Genomic DNA, 11881 nt, shown 5'->3' with positions numbered 1-11881 from the left:
CCATGTGTTAAAAGAACAAGCCACACTGAATAATCTGGTTAGAATTGTTAAATCATCGGTTTGTATGACTCTTCTCACCCAGACAGTGGGCAGCAGCTGGTGGGAAATTATTATTTCATTGTGCAGAGTCTGTATCTATTTCTAAAGGTTAATTATGATTCTCAGGAGTAATATTTTATTTGAGGGGTTGGTGAGGATGCGCAGTTGAGAGGCGTTTTTTGGGGAGAGTTGGATTTTGAATGTCTGTACATTTCACACACTCCAGCTTCTGTTATCATATGTGATTTAAATATATATGGCTTTTAAAGAGACCTTTTTCTATAGAAGCATATACTGCAGATCCCAATAGTTGAGCGCTTTCTCTCTCTCTCTCTCTCTCTCTCTCTGCGCGAAAACGCGTGAATGGCTCTGGAAAAGCTGCTCGTGTTCTCTTCAATCCCCCATGACAACTCATTTCCTCAGCTTTGTGGGGTTCGGGGCTCCGCTGCAGACTTGTTGGTCGGCTGTTATCGCCGGGTCCCGGTGCCAAACAAACCGCGCCAGATGGTCTGCAAAAACGCACGGTCCCAGTTGTGCACATTCGTTAAATCTCAGATCTCTCTCACACTCTTACTCTCTGTGTCTCACACACACACATACACACAGACACGCTGTATTTTAATGGGACTAAAAAAATGCATCACCCAAGCCGGTGAGTTTTTGGACTGGGCGCTCGTGATCAAAACAACATCCTGTGGAGAGTTTGAAGTGATGTTCAACAGATTTGTGCACGCGGGGACGGATCTGTTCCTCTGCGTGACCAACTCTTTAAAGGCATTCATTAGAGCCCGGCTCCCTTTCAACGCGATTCTCCACACAGCTTATATCCAGGCTTACTCTCACTCTCACCCATAGACAGCCACCACAGAGGAGAGATGCATATATAAGTACATAAGTACATATATATATATATATATATATATATATATATATATATGTATATATATATATATATATATACATATATACATATATATATACATAGCTGCCACTTCAAAGAGTGAAAAGACGAGATACAGTAGAGGCTCGCGCTGCAGGTTTACGCACTAATACCAAAGCAGAAGTGAGTGGTGACATCTGCTTGTGGCTGAGCGGAGTTAAATGCTATATTAAAAGATTGCACATCAAGACTTTAAAGGGAGGTGGCGGTTATTGTGGTGACTATATCTTTTGTCTTGTCTAATGAGAATTTAGACTCTCTTTTTTTCGTCGCCACGCTGTCTGGGGAGAACAGACCCGAAGCGAGAAAGTCGTAAACCTTCCTGTGAGTTTACAGCAATGAAACACGTCAGGGTAAGAATTAATGCTTTTTTTCTTCTCTCTCCTCCAGTTTATCTTCTTCCCTGTTCATTGTAGCGGCATGGTCGTTATTCCGACAGTGGAGAAAGTGAACCCCACAGGGCGGGTTTGCTTACCCCCCACTTTCTCTTTTTCCTCCCCTCTTGCGCCTCCCTTCTTCTCTCCTCTGGAGTTTGAGTGGCCACCAGCCAGCTTTTGATTTAAGAAAGCGTTTGTCTTTCCCGGGATGTGAAAAAGTGGGACGTGGCTCATGTACAACTAGTTGGTTTGGGGCGGGTTATTTTTGGGCAAGTCTGTGCGCGGAGACACCTCAAACGGAGAGAGGGAGCGCACGAGAGCGCACGGCGCACAGAGCAGACGCAGCCTGGAGAAGGAGAGGAGCGCACATATTTCAGTTGCTCTCAGCTGTTTCTCGCTCACACTAGATTTGCGCAACGTTTTCGAATCAAAAGGGCGAAGGATAGAAACAAAATCGGATGCTTTTGTGGACAAATAGTGCTACTTGAACGGTCCTGTATTTAACAATCATTTTTTTCCAACATTGTTTTCCCTCATCGCTCCGCAGAGAAAGCAATGCAGCTGCTGACTGGGAGAGGAGAGCATTTTCTAAGTTAAAACTGGGATTTTCGTTTTTGGACCACTCTTCTTTTTTTGGGCTTCCACAGAAATGCGACCAGGAAAAATGAGCGGACTCTTCTTTGCGACAAGAATGTGGAAACTTCTGGTGATTTGGACACTGGCAGCACAGCTCGTCACCGGTAAGACACTGAAATATCAGGTTTTTGAGGAGCAGAAGGTCGGCACAGTGATCGCCCGTTTGAGAGATGATGTCGCGGATATTCTGGCCAAACTTCCCAGCTCGGTGTCGCTCCGTTTCAGAGCGATGCAAAGAGGGAGCTCGTCTTTCCTCGTGGTGCGCGAGCAGGACGGAGAAATCAGCATCAGGACCAAAATCGACCGCGAGAAACTCTGCGAGAAGAATCTCAACTGCTCTATTCAATTCGACGTGCTGACACTCCCCACTGAGCACCTGCAACTGTTTCATGTCGAGGTGGAAGTGTTGGACATCAACGATAACGCACCCCAGTTCGCCCGCGCAGTAATCCCCATTGAGATCTCCGAGAGCGCGGCCGTGGGAGCGCGCATTCCCCTGGACAGCGCTACGGATCCCGACGTCGGGGAGAACTCGCTCTACACGTACGCCTTAGAGCCCAACAACTTCTTTAAGGTCGACGTCCAGTCCAGGACTGACGGAGCCAAATACGCAGAGCTGGTGGTGCTCAGGGAGTTGGACCGCGAGGTACGCTCCAGTTACGAACTTCAGTACACGGCCTCTGACAGGGGCGTTCCCCCGAGAACCGGCTCGACCCTCCTCAAAATCAGTGTTGCTGACTCAAACGACAACAGCCCAGTTTTTGACAAATCGTCATATGTTATAAATCTTCCTGAAAATTCACCTGTTGGCACTCTGCTCATTGACATGAACGCCACTGACTTGGATGAGGGCACCAATGCCAAAATAGTGTACTCCTTCAGCAGTCACGTGTCTCCTAAAATAATGGAGACTTTCAAAATTAACTCCGACAGCGGTCACCTGACCCTCATCAGGCGCGTGGACTATGAAACCACAAATTCCTATGACATTGACGTGCAAGCGCAGGACATGGGGCCGAACTCGATGCCTGCTCACTGTAAGATCCTGGTCAAAGTGGTAGATGTGAACGACAACAAACCAGACATTAGCATCACCCTCATGTCCTCTCAGGGGAATGGTGATGCAGCTTACATATCTGAGGCTTCTTCTTTGGACACGTTCGTAGCTCTGGTCAGAGTGGAGGACTTGGACTCTGGGTTGAATGGAGAGGTAGAGTGCAAACTTCATGGTCAGGGCTATTTCAAGCTGCAAAGGACTTATGAGAACAATTATATGATTTTGACCAATGTGTCTCTGGACAGAGAGAAAAGGTCAGAGTTCAGTTTGACAGTGGTGGCGGAGGACCAGGGGACTCCCAGTCTCTCGACCATTAAACATTTCACTGTGCATGTGACTGATGAGAATGACAATGCACCACGTTTTGAGAAAGGGCGATATGAGATCTTTAAATCCGAGAACAATGCTCCTGGAGCATATCTGTCCTCTATCATTGCCACTGACCCTGACCTGGACACCAATGGACAGGTGAGCTACTCCATCTTGGAAAACTCTGTTCATGGGAGCTCCATCTCCACCTACGTCACCATCGATCCCTCCAATGGCGCCATCTACGCACTACGCACATTTGACCGTGAGGACGTCAGCCGTATCTCCTTCGTTGTGCAAGCCAAAGATGCTGGAAAGCCACCACTGATGAGTAACACTACCGTCATTCTGAACATCTTGGATGAGAACGACAACCCCCCAGTCATTGTGGTTCCCCAGCTGTGGAACTTCACTGCTGATGTGCCGGCATTAAAGTTCACAGAGGCAGGGCATCTGGTAACAGCGGTCAGGGCGACTGATAGAGACACAGGTGTTAACGCTGAGCTCATCTGCTCCATCGTCAGTGGCAATGAGCAGGGTTTCTTTCTCATCAACCCAAGAACCTGTGAAATCCTTGCCAACATCAGCCTGGAGAACTTCCCCCAGGAGACCGCGGAGCTGACCATCATGGTCAGAGATCAGGGAAGCGAGAGCCTCAGTGCTAAGGCAGTTCTGAAAATCACCCTTTATGAGAACATGGAGAACCACGTCCAAGTCATGGACCAGGGGGAGTCTTCACTCGATGTATCGCTGATTATCATCATCTCCCTGGGGGCTATTTGTGCCTTGCTTCTGGTTATCATGGTGGTGTTTGCTGCCCGCTGCAACCGTGAGAAGAAAGACACCAGGAACTCCTACAACTGCAGAGTGGCCGAGTCAACCCACCAGCACCACCCAAAGAAGCCTTCGCGCCAAATCCACAAAGGTGATATCACCCTGGTTCCCACGGTGAACGGGACCCTGCCAATCAGAGCTCATCACCGCTCGCCCTCGGCCACCCCCCCAATGGAACGGGCACAGATAGGCAGCAGGCAGAACCATCATAGCCGCCAATCCCTGAACAGCCTGGTGACCATCTCGTCCAATCACATCCCCGAGAGCTTTGCCCTGGAGCTGGCACACGCAACTCCACCAGTAGAGGTGAGCAGATTCACACAGTCTCTAATACACAGAGACACAGAGAGAGAGAGAGAGAGGGAAACGAGAGAGAAGTAAATTGCTCTCAGAAATTTCAAATGTAGTCCCTCGGCCCCATTTCAAATTTTCTCCCTCCCTGTAGTCTTAGTTTCTCTCTCTCTCCCCCTCTCCTTCTCTCTCTCACACACACACACACACCAGCCCTCTCATCCTCACACAGCTGTCTCCGTTTGAACAAATTAACTCATCTCCATGTGTGACAGTGACTTAATCAACGCTGCCCTGCAGTTCAAACTGACTCATTAAAACTGCTGATGATTACAGATGTGTCTCTGTCTTTACCTTGTTTACACCCTGTCACCACAACCGCCACCATAACCACAACTCACCCCTCAGTCATATGTCTCCATATTCATCTAGACTCACACCCCCCAACCCCCATCTATACTTTTTTTTTTGGTTATAACGTCATCCATTTTGTCTCATCCATTTTCAGCAGCCTCTCCATCATCCATTTTGTGTTTACTCATCCATTATTTTGTCTTTTGTGTTGTCTCTCTCTTCCTTTCTTTTTTTTACCCACCCCCCCAATTTCCCATCTGTTATTCATCCCCCCCCTCCCCCTTTTGTTTCTTTTTTCATTTTATTTTGTTTGTTTTGTTATTTTGGATGTAGCAAGTCTCACAGCTTCTGTCCATGCTTCATCAGGGCCAGTACCAGCCCAGACCCAGTTTCCGTGGCAACAAATACTCCCGCAGCTACAGGTAATTTACCCCATCTCCCCACGCAACCCCACCCCCCAAAAAAAAACTTTACCTTTTGTTTACTTTTTAAACCACTTGTGTTTCATTGTTTACTACATGTCCCAACGGCCTCTTGTAAAGTTTTGTCAGTTACGTGTAGATCATGGTTTGATGGTGTGTTAATGTTTTTATTTTTGTTCTTCTTTCATATACCAGTTGTTATCATACCAATGCCATTCAGTTCAAAAATAATATGCAGCTCATTTGTCTGAATGTCACAACAATTTTCTCAGTACTCTTTCTGAAAAAATTGGTTCGGGGCTGTGAAGTGTGCATCCATTACGACTTTCATCATAATTTTCCTCTTATGATCTCCACAGGATAGATTTATTGATGCCAGTAGTGGCTGTTGTGATAGATTTATTGATAGGATCTACCTGCATACAGGATTTATGGGCAAAGCCTGGTCTTGGGATTTGAAAGATTCCATCTTCAATTTTTATATGATGGATTTATGTGTCATTAGTCTTCTCTATAAGGAGATATTGATTCTGTCAACCGAAACAGAAGGCGCACAGCTATAAATTTGCAGAATGTGAATTTGCAACCCTGTTTTCAGCGGTGAGGTCTTTTTAATCTTCTTTTTACTTATATGTTTCTCTGCAGGTATGCATTACAAGATATGGACAAGTTCAGCCTGAAGGACAGTGGCCGTGGGGACAGCGAGGCGGGGGACAGTGACTGTGACATGGGGAGGGAATCCCCCGTGGACAGAGTGCTGCTGGGGGAGGGCTTTTCTGACCTGATACACCTTGAAATGCATCATCGACTCCACCCAGGTGAGCTTCTTTGGAAACCCACCGTCACCTGACAGTGACCTCTGAAAGTAACTTTTAGTTTTCCTTTTGTTTCCACACCCTGACTTGGTGTTTTTACCTCACACTCAGCTGTCCAACCCGCTAGAATTACCCTACACTGAGTACCTTTCATGTGCTGTGCCTCCTGCCTGACACGTTTCAGCACCGCGGACAGCGTCAGACCTAAGCTCCATTATTTATCTGTACACCTGCCTATACAGCCACTGCGTTCGCCCTGTTGCCAACACAATCCCCATTGTACTCAGCCCCATTCTTCCACACAGCCCTCATTTCCACACTTTTTATCACATAGGGAGAGGTTACAGTGTGTTTGGCTGTTTGTGTTACTGTGTGTGTGGTTTGTGTGTGTGTGTGTGTGTTATCTGGCCCTTAGATAGAGTGGTGTCTGTAAAATCCTCCCTGGAGCAGAGATGAGTTGCCTGTCACTCATCAGTATGTGTCTCAGGGTGCTGTTTTTTTGTCCTTCTTTTTCTTTTCTTTCTCCCTTTTTTTGAGTGACAGTGGTGCGCTTTCATGTCTGAACTGAGGAGAATTCATAGTAATTGCTTTTAGAATGATGTTATTTTCTCTCCCTCTCTCACTCTTGTTCACTGACTGTCCCTCGCTCTATCCTATGTGCCCAAATGCTCCTCAGCATTTCTCTCTCTCTCCCTCTCTTTCTTGTACTTGTTAATGCATTCTCTATCTTTATAGAGATGGATAAAGGGAGGGTTGTTAGACATGGAGGTTTTTCTTTTTTCTCTTTCAGAAAGACTTAGAGGTGTTGCACCCCTCCTCTTCCCCCTTCCCTTCCTCTATCTTTTATGCTAATATGAAGTAAAAGGGGAGGGGAAGGAGATAATGGGCCAGGAGGGAGGATTATCCCCATTTCTCTCCAAAAGACTTAATTTGTTTAGATTTTTCTATTTAGATGCGGAAAACGTGGGTATTCATGCTAAATATGATGAAAGCGTTAAACAAGCAAATCCCTGCCTCGGCTGCATATTTTGGAGGTGTGCTCATGCTGCGCAGAGCAGGCAAATATTACATTAACATCTGCCTGTGATGCCATTGAATGGGATGCTGCAGTTATTTACTTACCTGTCTAGTTCCTGTGGTTGTTTATATACAGTATTTGGCCAGTACTGGGGTATACATGCTGTTCTCTGTAAATACCAGAAAACTCCTCTAAGCAGGAATATGAAGAGATCAAGAGGAAAAACAACTATCTACTACCAGGCTCAGCTGGGATTTTGATATTAATAACAAACTGATGCACTGTCCTATGAAATATTAAACAGGCATTGTGCATGAAGCATTGTAACAGGGCATGGTTCGACAGACTCAACAGCATCCCAACCTTTGTTTCCTTGACTGTGAAAAAAAGAAAAAGGTGTATCATTACCTGCTGAGCATTGTATTTGTTTTATAACACTGCTTCACCACAGTCTAAGGGTTTATGACTTGTATTATTCAAGTGTATTGACAGCAACAAACATGTTTTTTTGCACACCTGACTTTAAGTTGTTTTGCAGTAATTCCATGTTCCAAGTCAGTTTTATTGTTAAAGATGTTCTCTGTGGCTGGACGTGCTCCTGACAGTCTCTGTGATCTACTTTTCTTCAGCTATGAGACTATGCACGGATGAATGTCTTGTCCTGGGTCACTCAGACCAGTGCTGGATGCCGCCCCTCTCCTCGCCCGCTTCCTCCTCTGACTACCGCAACAACATGTACATCCCGGGTGAGGAGTCCACCCAGCAGCCACAGCTCGATGACGACCAGTCCTCGGTTGACTCGGAGAACCGCAAGAGCTTCTCTACTTTTGGTAAGGAACCTGGGAGCGAAGAGGGCGGGGCTGGTGGGGTCGTCGCCGGAGGAGGAAATGACGCATGTGCAGCTGGAGGAGGGGCTGGCTCCCTCCTCACAGAGATGAACTCTGTGTTCCAGCGGCTCCTCCCCCCTAATATGGACTCGTACACAGAGTGCAATGAAACGAGCCCACCCTCATCCTCGTCAACCACTGAGAGGGGAAGCGGACGTTGCGGCAATGTCGCCGGTAACCATAGTAACAACGCTGTTCCTCAGGACAACCGTCGAGGGTTGTTGCCAGGTGGGAAAGGTCCTGCTTATCCTCCGGGCGTGGCTGCGTGGGCGGCGAGTACCCACTATCTAAACCCTGGTAGTGGATCTGTAGGCAACAACCACATTTCCAATCCTCCCTCTGCTTCTTCTTCATGTTCAACCTCCACTAACACCTCCACTGCTGGGCAGCCACCTCACCTGAAATGGCTACCAGCCATGGAGGAAATCCCAGAGAATTATGAGGAAGATGACTTTGACGGTGTCTTTCATCAGGGCCACCAAAGTGGGAAGCGCAGCGAGAGCCGCCACGAGGCCGGCATGGACGCTAGTGAGCTGGTGCACGAGATCAACAAACTACTGCAGGACGTCAGACAGAACTAGAGAGGAACCGATAAAGAAGCCACGGTTTTTGCTGTGTGATGGAGGAACATTTCAACACCTTCTGGCAAACGCCTGCTCTACTTGTCCACGTACATAATATACATATGAACCATATGATGACTGTTTCTTGTTCACTGTAATGCTTGTCTCATTTGTTTGACCAAATATCAACTTTGCTGCTCTGTGCTGAGAGACTTGCAGAGAGAAATAAAACATGGCACTGAAGTCGTGACCGAGGTGACCCAGTGGAGTCAAAGCGAGTGCTGCGGGAACAGATCGTCCCGTCGCCATCACGCTCCCGGATTTCAAATGGAAGTCCGCCTACAAAACTCTACCCTGTCTGTATTTGTAATGTTTACAGCAGCATGAACAGACTCCATGGGGAGGAAACCAACAACGGCCGTGTGATCTAATTTTTTGCATTTACAATGTACAGTACTGTACAGTGTCTGTGGAAAAAGACAAAACTCACTTGAATATTGTGCTATGTCTCCTGTTTTGTTATCATGGAATGTAACTGTACAATTTGACCTTTGTATTTTAAAAATACACCTTTTTCTACTTCTATATATTTATATGTGTCCATGTATGTTTGTACAGAAAAAGAAAAGAAGCGTCTATTTTTTATATTTGTCACTGCATGTCTTAATATCACCCAATGTGTCTCCTCTCCTCTGCCCTGTTATTTGATAAAACAACTGTATTTAATTTTGTTATTGAATGTGTGTGTGTGCGTGTGTGCGTATTAATAATATCACATTCCAATGCAGTTCCATGTTGGAATTTGGTTTTGTATGGTAACATTGTGACCAGTGGAATGGTAAATAAAGTGAAGGGATCCATAACTGTGTCTGAAAAATTATCACTTTTTTCAGTCATTTTATTTCTCGTTTTCCTCCTCTAGTGCTTCCAATTGCCCCCCTTGTCTCTTAGCACCCCCTAATGTCCAGCATTAAAACTGCAGCACTGCATCCATACGCTGAAGGAAAGCCCTCCACATTCTTCATTAAACCTAATTTTACATGCATTATTCAGCTAATACACATACCATTAGTTATTAATTTATTCCCAAGTGTTCTTTTTAGATTAAGACTGTATTTAGGCATTAATTTAGTTTCAGCCTCCCCATCGCTCTCATCTATGAAAGTATCAGGCTAAAAATATGCGTGCAAAATGAGCAGCGTCTGATAATAGCTGCACATGATGAGGCATCAGTACCATGATATTGTAAACCAGCCCTGTGGCACAATTATACAGAAAGTGGGAAGGGAGTCCCTCCCTGCACTCACCGTTGCTGGTGACCACGGGGAGAGCAATCTCCAGCACAGCCACAAACAAGAACACACACACACACACACACAGTCAAATGAATGTGGATTTTACTGTGCTGTGTCCAAAGGATGAAACATTCCACAGCAAAGGCTAAATAAAGCAATTAACCCCCCCCCCCCCCCCCCTTGAAAACAAGGCCACACACACACTTATGAGAAGTTACCGTAGACTGGCAGGTGCATGTAGAATACGTGTGAAAACAAATCCACACTTACTCTACACACAAACACCAGGTAATGAGCTCATTTGTCTTCATCATTAAAGAGGCTTACCCTCAACAAACAACAAGCAGGGGCTCTGTGTGTGTGTGAGTGAAGGAAACTAAAGCATGCTAAATGCTTATTTAGCTTTTTGTACACCAGATAGACCTAATGTGGAATTACTACTAATGCCCCTCTTGTAGATACAGGATGGTATTGCACATGGGATGATTTTAAAACGTGCTTGTTGACAATAAACAGCTCATGCAGAGCATAGGCCAGGTGTAACTAAATGACTGATAGTAGCGTTTGCTATAGTTTGTTGTCATCACTGTCCTATCTGTGTTGTGTGTTGGTCTTTTCCTGCCAAAGTGAGTCCGAAGTGTTGCTGTGAAAGGTAGTTTGACATTTCCCACTGTCATATCTTTATTTAGCTGTGGACTTTGTTAACCATAACAATTGGAAATGAGGGGAAATGTTATCATGCTTGCCGTTTTGGCAGCAGAGCTCTCAAGTCTCACGCTGAACACGCGCCGTTCAATAAGTTCACATGCTCACACCCCACACATGACATTTCTCACACTGACGCAGACTGCTCTGCAATTTATCCGCCAATCAGAAAATAGTATGTCTCGTTGCCAGGTCAATACACTGGTTGCAGAATGGACGCGTTGCACTCAACACAGCATATTTAATCTGAAAAGTAAACTGGGCGTTTCATTTTCCTACTCTCCCACTCGTGCTCAATTCCATTGAATATCCGTTGAATTTATCCCCGGCACAGTGCAGTAGGTGCTCTTTTAATTTCCACCCCTGCCCTTCCAAATGTCTGTGCACGCCACTGCTGGGAATGAGTGGACATGTCAGCTGCTTCCTCCTGTTTCCAGTCTTTATGCAAAAAGCTGTCTGTTTGTGGGCTTTAGTGTGACACAGACTGTGTAGCTTAGAAACATGACAGCGCTATCTATCTTCTAAAATATGCAGATAAGCCCGTATCACATTAACTGTAAGACAACAAAATAATATAGCAGTTTCATATAGCAGTGTCTGCAGGAGGACTTTCACCAAATGTGCGTGTCATTTCAAAATAAGATTGGCGATCCTTGATGAATGATCTTCAGCACAACAAATTCCTTCAGCGCATGGTCACGCCATGTGTCACAGGGGGGGAAAAAAATCACTGACTGGAAAAAAAATAAATTCCAGTGGTGCTCATTTATTACCACTCTCCTAATTAATTTTACACAAATACACTGGCACTGATATGATGTTGAAATATGAACTCTGGCTTATAATTGTCTCTGTAAATCCACCATTAAATTGTTTGTCAGTCTCACTAGACTTTCAGTCATTTTTCATTCTCAAACCTGTGCTATTCTTCCACCGGCACCCACCCCTCCCTCCCTCCCTCCGCCCACCCTCCATATCTCACTCTCATCTTCTGGCTATTTCTGTCTGTCCATCTGTCTGACACAGACACACACACACACGTACACACACACACCACACACACACACAAATAAATAAATATCCCCCTTCTCACAAACATGCTCATCCAAATCCCAGCTACATCCTCAGCTCATATGACAGCTCCTTGTCCCCACAGACATTAGAATTGTTAATGCTCTCTTCGCTATTTGATCGTATCTCGCCTCTGTCTGATCCTTATTATTTCCCTGGTTATCTTGTTACTATCCACTGTCACACATGCAGTAAGTCACTCGTCTTATATTCATATTATAATCGCTTTATTTTATATGTAAAAAAAAAAAAAAAAATCCCAACAACT

At 45.5% G+C, this 11881-nt stretch overlaps 1 protein-coding gene across 2 annotated transcripts; it reads left to right on the top strand.

Moving 5' to 3' along the window:
• Positions 1–1134: 1134 nt before the first annotated feature.
• Positions 1135–9405, top strand: pcdh18a (protocadherin 18a). Of its 2 annotated transcripts, none has more exons than XM_058640869.1 (4): positions 1135–4498; positions 5171–5259; positions 5905–6077; positions 7722–9405. In XM_058640869.1, the coding sequence occupies exons 1-4, from the start codon at positions 2006–2008 to the stop codon at positions 8558–8560; spliced, it is 3594 nt and encodes a 1197-aa protein (XP_058496852.1). In that variant the 5' UTR covers positions 1135–2005; the 3' UTR covers positions 8561–9405. The 2 variants fall into 2 exon arrangements, with proteins under 2 accessions (XP_058496852.1, XP_058496853.1); XM_058640870.1 differs by having other exon boundaries at positions 1136–4498; positions 5204–5259.
• The last annotated feature ends 2476 nt before the right edge of the window (positions 9406–11881 follow it).

This window comes from Solea solea, chromosome 10, assembly GCF_958295425.1.
Source record: "Solea solea chromosome 10, fSolSol10.1, whole genome shotgun sequence".
NCBI classification, from domain to species: Eukaryota; Metazoa; Chordata; class Actinopteri; order Pleuronectiformes; family Soleidae; genus Solea; species Solea solea.
Note: the sequence above shows the minus strand (reverse complement) of the source record. Positions and strands in the feature narration are given on the sequence as shown.

Bases quoted from the DNA above. Each gene is read 5' to 3' on its own strand.
- pcdh18a (XM_058640869.1), top strand. From the start codon at position 2,006: ATGCGACCAGGAAAAATGAGCGGACTCTTCTTTGCGACAAGAATGTGG. The intron at 5,260-5,904 runs GTAATTTACCCC...GTTTCTCTGCAG, and splicing joins AAATACTCCCGCAGCTACAG to GTATGCATTACAAGATATGG. The intron at 6,078-7,721 runs GTGAGCTTCTTT...ACTTTTCTTCAG, and splicing joins GCATCATCGACTCCACCCAG to CTATGAGACTATGCACGGAT.